At 42.6% G+C, this 19004-nt stretch overlaps 1 protein-coding gene across 1 annotated transcript in view; it reads right to left on the bottom strand.

Moving 5' to 3' along the window:
• Positions 1 to 5938: 5938 nt before the first annotated feature.
• The window catches only part of DISC1 (DISC1 scaffold protein), a 186403-nt gene continuing 173337 nt past the window's right edge, over positions 5939 to 19004 (bottom strand). Inside the window, exon 12 of the mRNA XM_066623035.1 lies at positions 5939 to 6070. Coding sequence (XP_066479132.1) covers positions 5939 to 6070 — 132 coding nt within the window. The remainder of the gene's footprint in view (positions 6071 to 19004) is intronic.

The following is a 19004-nucleotide window of genomic DNA, read 5'->3' as shown; positions in this document are numbered from 1 at the left end:
GTATGGAGAAATAGAGCAAGAAGTATACAGGAAAGAAAAGACAAAAAGAAGGCTAACTAAGGGCCAAATCCTATCCAATTTTCCAGTGCCAGTGTAGCTGTGCCAATGGGGTGTGCACGGCAATGGTGTCTGTGGTGGGGCAGCAGTCACAGAGACCTCTTCATGGTATGGGAACATCTGTTCCCTTATTTTGGGGCTGCATTGCAGCTGCACCGGTGCTGAAAATTTGGAAAGGACTGGGCCCTAACTAAATAACAATATATATTGTGTATGTAAAGAACATAATTTATTACAGTAACAAACAGATTTTTTAGTAGTGGACAAATTGATCAAAGAATGAAATTGGTTACTGAGGGTAGGATTACAGGTGGGCCCTCTGTGTCCACAGATTCAGAATCCATAGATTTCACTCAATGGTCGGAGGCTTCCGAGAACTTCCCTGTGCCTTGGAACACCCTCAGACACAACCAGCATGCACTTCCGGTCATGTTCAAAAGTCTTATGAGGGCCCCTCAGTGGATTTAAATATCCCCAGAAGTAGATATCCACAGGAGCAGATTCCCTGTGGATAACAAAGGCCAACCTGTAGTTATTTTTAATTGTTAAGGACATGAATTTCATACAAGAGTTCTAAACCCAAGTACAATACACATGTGTTGTATCAGCTATATGAGGAGATGGATTTAAAAATAGTTGATGATTGCAGGTGTGCACAAAGTGACCAAAACCAGCTCAAAAGAATGACCCTGTGAGAGTGAACTAAACTCAGTTAAGAGCATGGACCAGTTCCTCCAGAAAGATAAAGAGGCAAGTTACAGGTTTAAGGAGTTGAAAATGTGTGACTTGCTTGCTTATGCCTCCACTGGCATCTCAAACTGACAAGTGAAAAAAAAAATTCACAATCGTTAATAGTTTTTAGCAAGGTGTAGAAAAAAGAATTTTATGCATGCAAAATTAAAATAGCCAATCCGCTCCTTGCAACCAAGAAGAATTTTATCTGAAACTATTACATGCACCCAAATTGTCTGTCAAACCATGCTAATTAAGACCCAGAACGACCATGAAATTATAATATAAATCCATTTAATTTTACTGGGAATGCTAAGGCCTTTCCTGTCAGTAAAGTAACACCTCTCATCAACTCCTCAGACACCAGCAATGAGTCACCTCTCTGCGGTTGATTCTCCCAATTAACGATTCAGATTATGTTCATATGCTTGCCACTGATTAATAGTCACTGACTATTTGGTGAGTTTGCTTCACCATGGTACCTAGTATTCAACAATCTCATCAGATGCAGAGAGATATGCAAGTTTGACTCTTAATTTTGTTGTTTGCTTCTCTCATCCATCCCCCAATGCCAAAGCGACTGCTTAATATTTGCTTTGAGAAGCTACATTATTAAAGAAAAATCCCTTGTGGGCCTGTGTAAATATTCAGTGCTAAGCATTAGTGCTGGCTTCTGCCTTCATTTGTGTTGTGTGTTATTCATGTCCTACTTGCAGGCTGGTTGATTCCAGTATTCTGTGCCATAAAAACGTATAATGAAAAACAATGGCATCTGGGATTTATTTCTTCTAATAGAAGTTTAATTATTAATCAAAGCCACAATGTGTGCTTAAATATTGGCAGCATTGCTTGAAAGCACTAGGAAATGGGTTCTCTCAGAGGAAGTCCTTTAATGTCCCCCTTTTTTCTTCATTAAAGATAAAATGGCTGCATTCTTCAACTCATTTAAACCAAAGTACTCATACCTGCCCTCAAGCTGTTGAAAGACCATGCTTCTGGGTACCCATCTTGCCCTCAGATTGGGTACGTCTACTGTAATGGTTGATTTAACCAAGAAAATATATGGAAACTGGTTTAGATACCACCAGTGATTTTGTTAGCACCCTATTCCCTCGCTTTAAAGACTGACAGCCCAATCCTATCCACACTCTCCTGGGAGTAAGCCCAATTGACTCTAATAGGACTTACTTCTGAGTAGACATGCACAGGATTGGGCTCTGAATTGTTAATGCTGGTTCAGACATTATTCTCATCAGTCCTCCAGGACAGTTTAATTGATAGGGCAAGTGATTCATTTGTGAGAGCACTGAAACATGGCAGATGGCTCTCAGAACTTTGCTTCAATGATCCAGGCCCAAATCCTAACCAACTTTTCAGCACTGACACAGCTGTGCCGCATCCTGCAGTTGGGTGGCAGTCATGGAGGTTTCCTCAAGGCAAGTGAATGTTTTTTCCCTTACCTTGGAGCTGCACTGCCCTTACCTCAGTGCTGGGAAGCTGGTTAGGATTGCGTCCCCAGTTGTGCTCTGAAACGAGAAACTCCTGCTTGTACAACCTGAGCCCGCTCCTCCTAGGTAACATTGATAGTGCAAAGAGAGCAAGTGAAACTAATATGTGACTTTGCCTTGGGTTTTAAGACAATACAAAAATATGCCATTTGTCATACTGCGTACATGATCCAATCCTGCACTCTCTATCCTTTCCTGCATTTGTATGTTCCTTCAGACGCAAAATGTGACTGCACCTGAAATAGCCCGTTTGCCATGCTTAGTTTGATGGTCCCTTGTACCGCTGTGCAGATCTGATCCAAGGTATGGTCTTGGGACAGCTTACACTATTATGTTGTTAAAGTGAAGCAGGTCTCAGCCTGATGAGTGCCCAAATGGGACACTGCATGCGGACAGGGTTGAAAGGTTAGATGCATGCAAAAACCTGAGATTTCTAAGGAAGGACCTGGCATCGGGTGGGGGGGGGGGCAGTCGTCAACAAGTAGAGATCAGGGAGATGCTCAAACAGCCTGAGATTAACCATTGCTGTCCTGCCTGATGAAAAAGCTGGTAAAGCAGAGGTATTTCTGGCAAGCTGGCAACCCTACCTGTTGAGACACTTCAAGCTTCTCAAACAGAAGAGTATTTAAACATAATGAACAAATAAAACGTGCAGCATGTGTTCAAGAAGTGCAGTGCTTCAGGGTGATGGAAACACACCAATCTGAGCAGAGTTTTTTTTAACTCTGCCGTTTTAGGGTTGCCTCACAAGATACTGATATCACTGAATCACTGAATCACTGCAGCTCTGTGCCTTCTCTTGCGACTAACATCCAGTTTTACAGCCAAGGATCTGAGTGGGGAAATGCAGAGCATGATGATGTTGCCTGCTGCATAACACCAGAAGCAACTGGGAAGAGACAGAAGGAGACATGGAGCAGCAAGCTTAGACCCAGTATAATTCCATTCAAGTTTTCTTTTGTATTTCCGATATATTTAAAATATGTGGGGGCATATTTGCAGATCCTGTATCCATGGTTTCAGGTATCTACGGATGTAGGGGCCTCCTCGTACCCTGCGTGCCCCCCATGTGCCCATTAAATCATTTTTAAAATCATTTTAAAATCATTTTAAAATTTAAAAATCATCAGGGCGAAAATCGGCTTGCTTAAACAAGCGAGTAACTTTTTTAAGTGATTTAATGCGGGCAAGGGGGGGCAACTCCCCACTCCCCATGCACCCATTAAACTATTTTAAATGTTGCAGGTGCAAGGCCTTCATTCATTCATATAAGTTCCAATTATGCAAATTTATTCAAATTTGAAATGTAAATTAATTCTTTTTTTTCAGGCCCCTGGCACAGTGTCAGAGAGATGATGTGGCCCTCCTGCCAAAACGTCTGAACGCTTAAAGATAAGGAAGTGGTATTCTCCTTAAGCAGCCAAAATGGTTAAAGGGAACACTAGTTAGGTCAATAGGAAGGTCTCACTGCTGTTCATTTCTTGGCTGCAAAGGCTGTTCAGAGAAGTAGGCACCTCCAGTAAGAGTTTAAAATAGTTTAAAGAGCGTGCAGGGGGGACGCACGGGGAGTGGGGGGTTGCCCCCTGCGCCCATTACTTACTGGCGTGAAAATTGGCTCTATTTTTCCTCCCGGTAAGTGTTTAAAATGATGAAATGGGTGCGGGGGGAGCCACGAGGAATGGTGGGATGTATCCATGGTATCTGTGGATCTCCGGTATCCGCAGGGGGGTCTGGAATGGAACACTGTGAATATCAGGGCACGCCTGTATTGTGGTCTACTTTGAGTCTCTGAATTAAATTTAGACAAATGATCCAAACGAGTAAAAAGAAATGTCACCTTTTCTTGCTCAGTTACTTAGTGAGAAAAAAATGCCTTTCCCACCCTTCTGTATTGACCCAAATCAAGGCAGGTGGAAGCATTACAGCAACAACAGTTAAGCTCTCCTATTCATGCTCATTCTTCTTTGTTCTTTAAACATTGTCTTGCATATCTGACTTTGTTTTTATACGCATCCCATTTTAAGATTTCTCTTCCTAGAGATTATTTGTGGAAGAAGCATGTGACAGTGATTCCCGCCTTTAAAAAAAAACAAAAAACACCTTTGCATCCTTCCATTACTATGGAGGCATGACAGGCAGCTAAGTGGAGGTTCATAGAGCCCATCCATATGCCAATTGGTTTAATCTGCCTTTTAGCTATTCCCATTTCCTCATTCAAGCAATTTCAGTTGGAAGAGCACCAAAATGCCCATCCTGCTGCGATTACCCACACTGTACAGAACTGTATGAAGATAAAAACAATAGGGCAATATGCCTCATTAAGTAGCTCCTGAATATTTTAAGAGGAAAATATCTTGCCAAAATATGCTGCTTCTGTTTTGGCAGCAAATGATAGTTCACTAGATTTTGTTAAGTGACTCCCTCTGTAAGTGCAGAATTCTGCATGCGTAGAGGGTACCTCTCCCTAGATGTCTTCTGAAATGAAGGTGTTACAAACATTGCAGGGAAACTGAGAACAATCTGGTTGGGGGCGTTGCTCTGCAGGTCAGGCATCAGTCTATAAAGCGAATGCAAACTTATCTTGCCAATTTCTATTCTGCATTTTCTCCTCCGTATTAACAGGTGACACAAATAGCACAAAGAAAGCTCAAGTGCGCTTTTTAAACATCATGTACGAAGACAGTTATACAGCCCAATCCTAACTAAGCTCCAGTCACTGATGGAGCTGTGCCAGGGACCATGTGCTGCATTGCACGGAAGGGGTAGTCGCGGAGGTCTCAAGATAAGGGAATCATTCCCTTACCTTGGGACGAGTCTCCACTGTCCCACTGGGTCTCCTTGGATCTGTGCTAGCCATCATGTTGGTGCAGAACTGAGGACAGTAAGGGAGAGAGGAAAGGGAACAGGGATAGGATCCTACACTCTCCCATTCCTCCTACACCTGTGCTCACATGGGTAGCTGGCTGTGGTAGCCAACACTGCCAACCCTGTGCCTGTTTGCGATAGTGGTTCTAAAATGGCGGCCAGCAGCATACTGTATGCGTCGCCATTTGGCCATTTACAACCTGCTGTTTTTATGCATAGTTAGAATTGAGCCATTAGTCAACATGTATTCAGTTTGACCTAATTCTGGATTGAGTCAGTTGTAAGTCTCTTTCCAGTTTCGGTGAGAGCTGGATAAGTGAGTCTGACTGTCCTCTCAGGTCAGCTATGTACAGGAGTGCTCCATGATATGCAGTTGGTAATTTAGCATGGAATTGGATATCTGGAAGAAAAAGCCCTAACTAATTATGCGTAACTGGGCAAACTTGGTGCAGACAGCACAGCCTGCACAAACCCCACTATCAACCCCACTATCATCCCCAACTATAGTGCAGACAGGTGGGAAGCCATAGTACTTCCTCATACAACTGTCACCTTGAGTAGAATTAACATACAACATAAGCAGTTTGGCAGACCTCCCATAAAACTCTCACAAATCACAGGGCAACCCCAACCTATCACTTGATAATATTTATAATAATTGATAATAATTATTTTCATAGTTTATGTTTTTCGAGAACAGTGCTCTCTTCAGTAGGAAGTTTCAGAAACATGGCCATGGAACAGAGGACTCTACCTGGAACATCAAACACCTGGTATCAAAAAAGGATATGAACAAGGCTTTCATCACAGCTGCAGATTGCTGTTTGAAGTTGATCTTCCAGGTGCATCAATTTCTCACTTATTTTTTCACATTTTTCTTCAAGTTCTGTAGAATGCATATGGAATTCCTACAAGTAAATAAAAATAGTTATAAATGCTATTTAAAAAAAAAAAAAAAAGGGGGGTGTTGATGCCATAACATTTTGTATCTAATGTGGAAAATAAGGGACAGGAGAACAAGGTAGTGGCCTGTGAAGGACAAAGGACCCTCCGAATTCAGTCAGAATTCAGAATTCCAGAGATGTCCCTGATGTAGGCGCTACCTGGGGCAGCACTTACCTTAAAGAGCTCTGCATCCCAGAAGTTCGGGAGTGATGTAATGACATCATCATGTTGCCCCTGACCTTCTGGGCTATTGCACAATCCTAATCAGGTCTACTCAGAAAGAAGTCCTATTTTGTTCCATGGGGTTTACTCTCAGGAAAGCGTGGTTAGGATTGCAGCCTAAATGTGATAGGCTGCCTCCAGATTGCCTCTCTGTTCAGCGATCTTTGGACCCTGACACTTCTCATTGGCAAGCAGTGAAAACACGATCAACAGCAGGTGGAGGAGGCAGTTGGACCCAGAAGGGCAGTGTCACCCACCCCCAAGGATTTCACTGGAGGCAGCCTTCCCCATTGCCTCCCCTATGATGCCACTGCCATATCCTCAGGCTCTACAAGCTGGCTCGGCGGTAAATGTTGCAGGCATGCCTTGTGGCATGTTTGCGACACTGAGTGCCAGCGCTGGTCCAGCATAGGCCCAATAGGATTGGGTCACAAGTCTGTGACAAGACAAAGATCAATCTGGAGCCATCTGACCCATTGCCCTGGTCATTCCAGAAGTTAACTAGGACCAATGGTGAGTTGCCAGCCTTGGCAGCTATTATGGAAAAGAACTGTTGCACTTTTGGTGCAGATAAGAGGTCAGAAAGCAAATGCAGAGTTTTACTGATGGAAGAGCTACAGGATACAATAAAGCTGTAATGAAAGAACAACAGGAATGTGGAGTCCTTTGCAATGCCATGGGGACTCAAGATGGAAAATGTAAACACATAATCCTGGAGCGTTTTGTGACTGGTTGCAGAGAAGCCTTTGAGGCCATTGCCTCTAGGCTCCTGAATTCAGGGAAACACACAGCATACTAGGCTGGCAGAGAGAAGGTTACTTGGATCTCTTTCAGCTGTTGGCAGTTTCTAGTGGATTGTAGAAAATGACAATGGCAAGCGTATGGAAATTCTAAAACATGAGTGAGATGCAAGATCCAGATGATGGATCAACCAAATGGTCCTATGCAACCATAACAGATTAAGCACAGACAATCTTCATGTGTCTTTTCCAAATTAGACACACATAGCACCATTTTGATTTATCTGCTCACCACATCTCCTGAAAACAGTGAATCTTTTGCATATCTCCCAACTGACTTCATTCTTACATGAGGAACAGATGAGAATGAGCTGGAGGGGGGGGCGGTGGTACACATTCTATATGTATGAATAAAAGGAAGGGATGGACATCTTCATTCTCTGCATGGAGCATCACTGGGCACAAATAAAACTTGAAGCATTGGAAGCTAAGCAGGGTCAGGCCTGGTTAGTACTTGGATGGAAGACCACCTGGGAATATCAGGTGCTGTAGGCTTATACCATAGTCTTTCGAGACTGAAGGTTGCCAACCATTTTCTGGTCTCCAAGAATGGTTTCTATAGAACTTCACAATAATCACATTTGACTGGATTCCTCGTTCCAAAACACCAGTGAAAATGAGTTTACACCAGAAATCAATACAGCCTAAGCTTTTAAATCCATGGACTGTCAGACTGAAGGGGTGGGGGAGGACCTTCATATATTGGCACTAAATGTCCTTGTGTTGGTATGGGGTGAAAGAAAACAATGAAGAACAACTCATCCATCAAGCTGTTAAATTGTTATTCAATACCCAGCAGGATCCTGCATATTTTAGAGAGATTGGGGGGGGGGGACGACACCTGAGCAATTTACAAGATTGGAAAACTAATAGAAAATACCTTTGTGACTGGAATATGAGAAGAGATGACAGTATTGTTGGCAAACTTTGCTCTCTTGCAGGCTTATAAGGAGGTTAGTCAGGTGCAATCCTAACCTGTGCTGGAACAGGCAGGTTGACTGGCCTGTGCTGTATCCAGCATGGTTTTGATGCAGGCTGGGGCACAACTAGGGGATTTCCTTCAGCTTACCCTGAGAAATGCCCCAGGCAGCCCTATGGGGTTACTTGGTCTGCAGTCTTGATTTCGCAGGTGCAAATTTGAGCAGCCCAAGTAACACCGTTTGGGCCAGGAGTTGGGATCCAGACTGCACTGCTGTGGTTGATCTCACTCCCCTCCTAGGCTCAATTCGCCTGCTGGGCCATCCTCCCCTTGCCCAGAAATGCCCCTTCCCAGCCTCTGTTCCTCCCCCCTCCTACCCCCTATGCTGGTTTGCCTGTACTGGCACAAATCTACCGCCTCCAGGCATGGGGACTGGCTCTGAGAAGCCAGTGCACATTCATGCACTGGCCTATCCTACTCCTGAGTTGCTGAACTAGCTTTATGGCATGTTCACAATGGCTGGAAGCTGGCACAAGGGACTTGTGCTGGTTGGGAGTTGGATTGCGCTGCCCATCACTTTTTTTTTTTGTTTGTTCTAAAAATCCTTCACAGTACTGACTACTAACTGGAGAATTCACCTCAGAATACCACTTTTATTCAAGATGCATTAAAAGAAAAAAAATACAAAATCTTCCCCTTAAAGTGGGTGAAAGTCATTCCAAAACAACTGGGTGCTGAGCATGAAACCAGATTCTCCAGCTCTGGCCACCATACCACTGAGATTGAGAACATCAGCAAAGAAAAATCAGCATAATTCAGGTCACAGAGAAGGGATGTTTTGTTTCTTTCTTTCTCTTTCAAGAATGAAAAGCAAAGCTGATACTTTAGAGTGCTGATTTGTTAAGCAGTTTAGCTGGATCTGACTCAAGTGCATGGTTGTAATTTTAGCTATTAATACATTAGGTTATAGATCAAGTTCCTGCTGCGACTAAATAACAGATTTCCATGGCTGATTTGAAAAGCTCACTTGGTATAAACAAATTTCAACTTACTATGCCAACTAATTGATTTTGAAATACTGTGCCGGTCTTGAAATACTTCAACAATAAACTTAATGTGACTACACAGTATTTGAGAACAGTATTTCAACCTGGGACTACTGTAAGAAACCCACACATTAGATCTCCCGCCATCAAGGATTTATTTTAGCTTCTGCTAATCTCCTTTTCCTTATGGCTGCCTCCCTCTTCCCCCAGTGGTTTTGCACTTTCTGCACAAAGTGGTTTAGAGATCACAGCTTTTAGGGCTTTTTCTAACGTTACGTTTTGCGGTTTGTATATGAAAAATAGCACAAGTTGCAAATGTTTCTAAAGTGAAAACAGTCTGGGCAGCCCATTTCTATCCAACCTCTCCCACGCCAATGCAGAAGCACCAGTGCAGCCTCCACTGCATGCTATGGGGGAAGCTGAAAGGCTGGCAGTTTCCTCAAGGTAAGGGGACATATATCCTCTTACTCCGGGGTAAGCCTCAGCCATGAAAACAGATCTACATGGGACCTGTGTGAGTTAACTTGCTGGTGTAAGTCGAAGTGGATTTGTATTGGTGGATCTGGTCTGGAAAGGGGGATAGAATATAGCGTGCAGCACTGCTGCTGATTCCACCCCATTCAGGGCCCAATTCACCCACCCCCGCCTCCTCCCTGCCCTTCATTCAGAAAGAGGAGTAGTACTAGCAATACTTAGAATTTTACTGCAATGTACAAGCGTGCCCTGGTTCTGAAGCGTTCCGTTCTGGAACCCCCCACAGAGATGTGAAACCGTGGATCTTGGAGACACTCCCCCATGTCCTAGATCCTCTGGAGGCACATGCTGGTCTTCCATTGGCCAGCACAAGTCTTCCCACTGGTCCCATAAACATCTGTGATGTTGCAATATGCTTTATGGCACAAGCTCCATCCGCAGGTACTAGCATAGTTAGGATTGTGCTGTTAGGGCACAATCCTGACCAGGTCTACTCAGAAGTAAGTCCTATTTTGTTCAATAGGGCTTACTCTCAGGAAAGTGTGGTTAGGATTGCAGCCTAAGTCAACTAACACCCCAATCTTATACATCTTGACTCAGAAGTAAGCTCTATTGAGTTCAATGGGACCTACTCTCATATAAGCATGCATATATTGCAGCCTAAGGGTTATGTTAGGGACTTATTCCTAAGTAAACAGGTATGGGATTGCACTGTTGGATTTCTTTAAATGATGTGACAGCTCTAAATAAAAAAAGGTTTCATATTTTTGGGTCATATCAGAAATCGAACAATTCTCTTTCAAGAACACACGAAAAGATAACAGTTCGCTTTTTTCAAAAATTGAGCAAGAAAATGCCTCTTGGCATCGTGTATGCCTATAAATGTCACTGCTCATATTTTTATCTGACACATACATATAGAAGCAGACAATACACTGTCAGCGACACAGAAACTATTTTAAACACTTCCTGGTTAGAAGACAGCTCAGCGCACCCAGCAGAGAGCTATCCTAGACAGAAAGGGACCTCGCCCCTGTCCCCAGCCCCATGCATGAATGGGAATCCTAAAGCTGCAGGTTTGTCCATTGCTGCAAGCTACGAGCTGTAGCCTTGAGAACGCTTCAAACATTGGTGTGGTTTTGTACTGACAGCATTGGGGGGGGAAGCTGAATACTGCTTGCTAAGGGGAGTCTGGTGTGTTATGTGAAAGCGGAAATTTTTTCTTATGGGGAGCCTGGCTTCTCATGAGATAAGTTTGACCAAATATTCCCCCTTCCTCCCACAGAGAGAAAGGTCTAGACTGCAGAAAACCATGGAAAGATGTGTTGGTGGCCACAGCATGGTGTTCTTTGCTTTCCACTGTGAAGCAGACAGTCTCATTTTTCTTCCTTACATGCAACATATGTTGTTGTTGACAGGAAAGTCTCTTAACTTCCTCCTCGGGCTTTTATTTTACTGCCACATGCAGATTACAAGACACTCACTAACCTTGTGTGCATGTTGAAGCAATACAAAGGCCTGGTCTTACTCTTCAGTTTTTTAGTGCCCAGACATCTTTAAAAGATGCAGCTGATCAAATCGGATCTATTCAACCTCTGGGCCGAATTAGTCAAATAGCCCAATTCTACTTAACCCCCCCCCCCATGTGGCAATGCAGTGGCACTGGTATAGTCACCACTAAATCCCACCGGAATTTGGCTGCTGGAGGTCTCCTCAGGGTAGGAAGACATTTGTCTCCTTGCCCTTGGGAAAGCCCCAGCAACAGCTATTGGTTGCCTACACTCACCAAAGCAGGTGAGGCAGCACTGGGGGCCGGGAGGTGGCAAAACAAGGTGCAAGGAAGCGATCCCCTATTTTTTTTAGTTTCCTCACCTCCTTTCTCTCCTCAGACTTGTGCCGGCAAAATCATTGGCACAGGTCCAAGGGAGATCCATTGCAGGTCGGGAGGCTTACCTAGGGTTAAGGGGATTTCAATCCCCTTTTCCTGTTGAAGCCTCCTGATCCACACACACACACCCCAACACAATGCACAATGCACCAGCGGGGAAGGGGAAGGATAGGATTGGACTCCGAGTTTCTTAGGTAAGCAGCATTGTAAAAAAACAGGATATCAAATATAGCAAATTCACCTACATAGTGATCGTGCAATCTGCTGCACAGCAGTCTACTTGGCACTAAAACAGGTCAGTTTTCATATATGCGAGAGCAGTACTACCAAGTATTTCTATCTGTGCAGAACCAAAACAGATGTAATTAACTTCCATGTTCCCTATAACTCCAAAGTGACTTTCAACTGGCAGGTGTGTTTTTCAGGCTTCAGCATGTTTTGCTTTGCAGAACATTGCAGTATGATTTTTTTTTTCCCCAGAGAAGCTCAGTTCCCAGAAACTCTATTTCTCATTCATCTCTATAAGGAAATTGTGAGAGGCAGAGTGGCATATTTTTCCATTGGTGAGTACGTGCTATAACTACATGCAATCCCTTCCGCTCTATTTCCAAACACATTTATATCATAGTAATAAAGCAGGAAGCTACAGGTAGTCAAGCTACTAAAGAAATATCTTCCAAGGCCCTCTCCCCATCCGTCCTCCTGTCTATAGCCTTAAAGTAGCTATGACAAACTTTTCAGCAGCTCACTCAAGAAGACATCAAGTAACTCACACTTCCCAGATGCTGCACTGTGTGCCAGCCCCCCCAATTGCCCACTGTTACTTCCACACAGTGGTGTACAAATGGGGGGGCTGGGAGGCCACTGGCACCAGGTGCCAAGATGCAGGGGGGGTGACAGAGGCTGTCTCCTAGTTTTTAAAATCTTGATATTTTCAAATAATACCATCATGTTATACATCATTCAATGTGTGGTTTCTTGCAGAATGTAATGAAAAAAACTGCTTTGAAATATCTCTATTCTATCAAATGTTATAACCAAAAAACTACAAAAGGAAAACACAACTGCCTTATGTAACAAAAAGTGGATTACACTGGGATTACCACTAGGAATAAATAGCTTGTTGCAAGCATTTCAGAAAACCAAGTGTACTCTTCATAAATGTATATATGTTTTGCCTTTCTTCTATATTACAACAAAACTGCTTTTGTATGTATGATAGACCACAAGCCCACTGCATATTATCTTGATAGGCATTCCTTACCTGTTTCATTTTGGATTATGATCTCTAATATTCACTACATGTGTGAAACCTATTATTATATAAATTCAATAAAAGAAAATATTCACTATCTGCGCTCCTTCTCTGGCCATTATTATTATTCATTTCATATCATGACTATTACTGAAAACAATTTTGTCATGGGGACAAATTTATGGGGGCCTGGGTGCCAAATGACCTTCTTACACCATTGCTTTCATATAAATTGGTTCTGTATCTGTGGCTAGCTACCAGGTCGCCTGAATACGAACAAGTAATATGAGAATCACTCACAGCCTAAGTTGTAGCTGAAACTCAAACAGACACTGAAAATGTTTCATTTCAGCTTGCCTTCTCTTTTAGCCGCTGTTGTGTTTATCTGCTCTGCTCCTCTTTCTGATCATTTTTATCCTATTATTGATTATTTAAAGACTGCTTTCTACTGGTTTTAATGTACCTTGTATGCTGTCTTGGTGGTCCATTAAAAGGGACCAAAGGACAGCTTAGAAATATTTGAACTAACAAAAGAAACATATTTAATAAACAAAACAGTCCTGCCTTGTTGGGAGGACAGGTATACAGTCTCTGGAGCATGCGCCTGTGTGAAGACATTTCTAAAAGATCATCCTACAAGTAGTGACCTTCTCTTCTACCCTGCTGAAACTGATTTATGACTGCTTGTCATATTGCAGCACATGAAATACTGAGTTGACTTGCTTGTTTTGTGGTGGTGGGGCCCTTGATAAGCCCCTCTAGGCTCCAGAGGGACTTATCCTGCCTTTTCTGCAGGCATCACAGATGGGTACTAGTTTGTTGAAGGCATTTGACATTCCTGGTCTTGGAGACCATATGTTGTCCTCCAGCTACCTTGCATGGCTCTTGCTCCTTTGGCAGCTCCCAGCGGCTGGCAGCTGGACATCAACTATGAACTATTGTTTTCATACTTTTCTGACAACAGGTGCTTCTGTTAGCCTGGTGCCCAGGGGACTAGAGAAACTTTCTAATAGCAGTGTATGAGCACGTTTGTGTCTTCATATGAACAAGACAGGCTGCTTGTTCGTCACCATTCACTTTCTGAAATGACTGAAAAACTCCTATCCCAAAAGCATTACTGCTCCTATAGTACCCCTCCACATGGTATATGGATGAGCATCCCTGAACATGCATAAGCTCTTGGATTAAGGATTGTGAATTTCATCCTGTGAGCAAGCTAAAATTAGTCCTGGCAAGGTGTTATTTCACACTTACGGCCCCTGTTTGCCCATGGCTCCTAGAATCACTGGAATGAATGTTGTCCCAATGGGTACACTACAAATGCAATACAAGATGTTCTAGTATTTCTGAATTTAGGTTACAAGGGCTGCAGTCATTCACATTAGAGTCAGGGGGATGGAAGCTGCCTGTGTGCAAAAAGTATGATTAATTTAAAACAATATTGTTAATCCACCTCTCTATGGCTCAAGGCACCTACAACGCATTAAAATTTTCAAGGAACATAATAGATAAGTTGCAAAAAAAAAAAAACACAGCAGCAATTGCAGTTAAGAAGTATACCCTTAGGGCCCAATCCTATCCAACTTTCCAGCACTGGTGCAGCTACAATGCAGCCTCAAGGTATGGGAACAAATGTTCCCATACCTTGAGAAGGCGTCTATGGCTGCCTCCCCACCACAGGATGCAGTGCGCGCCCCATTGACATGGCAGCACTGGCATTGGAACACTGGATAGGATTGGCCCGAAGTCTACCATAATGCTATTAAAACAGCATTAGATAATGTAAAGTAGTGGTTCAAACTTTTAGCGTCGGGACCCACTTTTTAGAATAAGAATCTGTTAGGACCCACCAGAAGTGATGTCATGACCAGAAGTGGCATCGTCAAGCAGGAAAATTTTTTAACAATCCTAGGCTGCAATCCTACCCACACTTACCCAGAAGTGACCATCATTGTTGAAAGCATATACATAGTAGCCTGTTAAAAGCACAGATCTGTAACATTTCCCCAAACGCAGTCACATATCAGTCTAATATATTAAGAATTAAGTATTGAAATGAATGGGGACCCACCTGAAATTGGCTTGTGACCCATCTAGTGGGTCCTGACCCACAGTTTGAGAAACCTTTACATTGTAAGGGATTTCACATGCAAATACCTTCAAACCAACCTCAGTTATCCATGCTATAATATGTATCTGCTAGATCTCAATGTGCAGCTAGTGCCAAGACAAATTTTTCTTATTCCAACATTTATTACTTATCCAATCTGTTCAACAGAATATGCTTCACTACATTTTCAAAGGAAAATTTATCTCGGTCTATTTTTTTCTATTTCATAGCCACTTCAGGTATATTTTTCATAGGCCTAAGATGATCTTTTCAAACCACTTACTCCAAATTAACCTCAATGTCAACGGGGGTCAAAGCGAACCATAAGTGAGTCATAGTCTGCCAGATCTGATATCTCTGTTTATAAAAACAAATCTTACAGAAAATAACATTGGTCAGTTTACACAAAAGAGATATCACCTGCATAGCTAAAATACAATGAAGATGTGACAAAGCAAATAATAAAAACTTTCCCGATTATTATGCCATATTACAGCAGACCCTCGTTTTACAACAGTGATCTGTTCCAAAGAGACACCACTGAATTGTGAAATTGTAACATGAACTCAACAATATTTTTTGGTAATTTGTTCCAAGACCTCTGAAGTTGAAGTTTCTACTTATGAATTAAATGTGTGCACCTGTAGTACCTTTATGTACCTGATTACATGCACCACATAAATAGTCATTCTGATGGAGCACACATTCTACTGGCACAAGCAGCTATGAAACCCTTTGTCCTTTGTGCAAGCTGATAATGTGCCAGCGGGTATCAGGAGACCCACCGGTAAGCATGTGCTAGCATGTGTCTTGTCTAGGAGCAGTAAAGGTCTAAACAGTGGTTCTCAAACTTTTCGCACCAGAACCCATTTTTTAGAATGAGAATCTGTCAGGACCCACCAGAAGTGATGTCATGACCGGAAGTGACATCATCAAATAAGGAAAATTTTCTAGGCTGCAATCCTACCCATACTTACCCAGGAGTAAGCGCCATTGACTATCATTGTCAAAAGCATACACATAATAGTCTGTTAAAAGTACAGATGTGAAGCATTTCTCCAAATGCAGTCACATACCATGGTAGCATCAAATCTCATATATTAAAAATAAAATATTGAAATGAATAGGGACCTGAAACTGGCTCGTGACCCACTTACCCACAGTTTGAGAAACAGTGGTCTAAAAGAACTGCTGTAAACAATAGAGATCAAGAAGGAAAACTTCCCTAGTGATTTTTGTGTGTCCAAAAAGGATAGAAAGCAATTTTTTTTTTCCCAGAGAGCTTTAATTAATGATGTCAATTACATCATATATGCAGTATGGTCCTACATAAGAAAAGCCCTGCTGGATCAGGCCAAATGGATCCATCTAGCCTAGCATCCTGTTTCCCAGAGTGACCCACCAACCACCTCTGAGTAACTCACAAGCAGGAGAGAAAGGCATACTTGTCTCCTGCCACTGCTTCCCTGCAAATGGTACTCAGAGGCTTGCTGCCCCTATCTTCCAAACAAATTTCATACCCCCATGTGGCCCCCATGTTTGCCTCTCCCTCTGCTGTAGAGTCTATCTGACTGACATTCCAATGCTGGTCTAGGAGTGTCTTGGCAGAAAGCACCCATGCATTTCTAGGATGCTCTGTGCACTTCTTGTGAACATAAGACTGCCATATAAATGTGCTGAAAGGTACATGCTTACTCAGGAGGCAGCCCTAGTGATCTTGCATTTTTATCCACAAGAACATGCCCGAAGGCATCCAAATTACCACTGAGATTGGGGCATTACACTTTTGCAAATGTTTCTTTGTAATATGCACAGCAGAGGTGGATCAGGTCAACAGTAAGAAAGCAATAATCTCACAAAGGTAAAACTGAAAAGGTATGATAGTCAGTGGTATCTGACATAACAGCAGTCTTGCTTCATAGCAAGAACAAGTAGCAGTAGCCTTTTCCGTGAGACCATGATGTAACTCTGGGAAGACTGTGACTTTCTGGTGTTTCAGAGCTCATTTTATGCAAGTCAAGTGCCTTGTTACTGAATCCCTTTGCAATGTAGGATTATGGGTACTGAATTCATAATTAGATACTGACCTTCACTGATGCTCAACACTGACATTTAAGGAAGTGATAAATGTAGAACCTCTAAACAATTATTTGGAGTTCTACACATATGAGATTTAATTAAATAAAAACTAAACATACACAGATTTTTATATGCTTTGCCCTTTACACCCTATATGCCAATTCCCTGGACTAAGTCTATTTTAATCTAGGGGAACGTGCTGTAGTCTGCTGACAAAGGCACTACAGCTGGCTAATAATCACTAAGTACTGCAAGATACGACACGATTTTCTTTCCAGAGAAGAATAGAAGTCAAATTAAAATCTTTAGAGACTCCAGACCTCTCTGACCTTCCTTTTTCCATTCCCACCTTGAAATGCAGTCTATCCCACCCAGTCAGCTCTTTTGTTCGTTCCCATCGTATGTGGCTTCGCTTACTTCCTTAAGTTGTCACAGTTGGTTTGCTAAGACATGCTTTAGAATGGCAGAATGCAAAATGAAGTATTTTCATGTGACATATGAGAAGGTACAAAGCGAGAGGGAGGTGAACAAGAAAAAAGTTCTACCAAACCAATGGAGGTTTAAAAAAAACCACACTGATAAAGCTTCTTTTTTTTTTTTTTTTTTTTGCAAGGAATAGCTCATTGTTATGTTAAACTGTATGGATGAGATTATAAGTAAGAAGCATTCCTAGGCTTCTATAGCCATGTCTACTTATATACATGGCTACACGTCTATAAAGGTCAAGGAATAAAGGCGGCGCAAGTTGTATAAACCAGCACTATGCAGGTCTGATCTCAGGTAACATGAAAGGCAGTGAAGCCTGTAGCTGACCACAGAAATGCCCCCTTTGTTCTACAGTGCCTTGCAGATAGCCTTGGACAGTGGTGATGAGGGGCTTTCCTGTACCGTTACTTTAAAAATTAATGTACTTCTACAAAGCGGACTATCCTTATAATAATAAGCATTTGTCCTCTCAGGATACACTCCACAAAATACGGTTTAAAACAAGCAGGCATGGCTAAACGTTGCACTGCCCCAACCTGAATGCCCACCTGAATAAATAAACCTGAATAAATGTAGGGTAATTTATTCAATGCTCAGGCAGGTCAATTACCCCCTCCACCCCTTCTTTTGCTTTCAAACAGACATGTCAGTATTTCAGGTGGGGGAACACTGAGCATGTGCAGTCCTTGTCAGACTGTGATTTTGAATGGGCTCCCTATATAATCTCATAGCTGAGTGTCCCTATAAGGGGCTCGGGTGCCACTTGGCCAGCTTGCACATAAGGGCTGAGTGGCCAAACATGAGAGGTGGTGAGAATCTCAAGAACTGCACCAACTGGCAGTGGCCTGGGCTTTCCGTCCACTCCAGCTACTGTTACTCTCCCCAGCTGGCAGACTGGGGAAACTACTGCTGTTCTGACTGCAACCAGCTCATTGGAGCAGGATCCTCACCTTATGCTCTGCCTGATCCCTGAGTAGCTGAAACCAAGAAAAGCTGTGTCCTGTTTAACTCCAGCCAACAGTGTCAGCGCTTCTTTCCTCCCCACTGCTGGGATGCTCCCAGCTGCAAAACGTAATCCTTTCACGCCTTTGTGATCAAGCACTCCAGATGCCTTCCTGGCAGATTTCCTGCTTTAGATGTATTTAAAGGTTTTTTTTATTGTGTTAAAAGTTTTTAGGAACATATACCTCCAGATTCTTGTTTTGCTTACCTAATTATCATCTTACATTTGTTTTGCCAGCATCTGTACATTTTTCTTGTTTTGTTTTATGCAAATGTTTTACTGCCTACTGTTTAAAATAACACCATGGCCCCACTGTACATTACCGCGGTTTATGGATTAACTGTCTTGCAATCTGCTTCTTTATGACTCGATCAAAATGGGCCTGCTCCTTTTCATTTCTCAAAGAACTCCTGAAACACTTTGCCCGGAGCAAGGTGATGGCGATGTGGACGAGCCAAAACATTTCTCACTAGGCTATAAAATATTTAGACAAAACATGAATATTTGATGGCTGGGATATCATGACGTTCTTGGCCTGATATACTAGTTTACAACACTGTGATGAAAAGTCAAGCAGAATATCAAAGATGGTTATGATAGGGAAGGGCATTTATA

The sequence above is a fragment of the Tiliqua scincoides genome, chromosome 1 (genome assembly GCF_035046505.1).
Source record: "Tiliqua scincoides isolate rTilSci1 chromosome 1, rTilSci1.hap2, whole genome shotgun sequence".
In the NCBI taxonomy this organism is placed as follows: Eukaryota; Metazoa; Chordata; class Lepidosauria; order Squamata; family Scincidae; genus Tiliqua; species Tiliqua scincoides.
The sequence above is the reverse complement of the archived record's forward strand: the minus strand, read 5'-3'. Positions and strand labels throughout refer to the sequence as shown.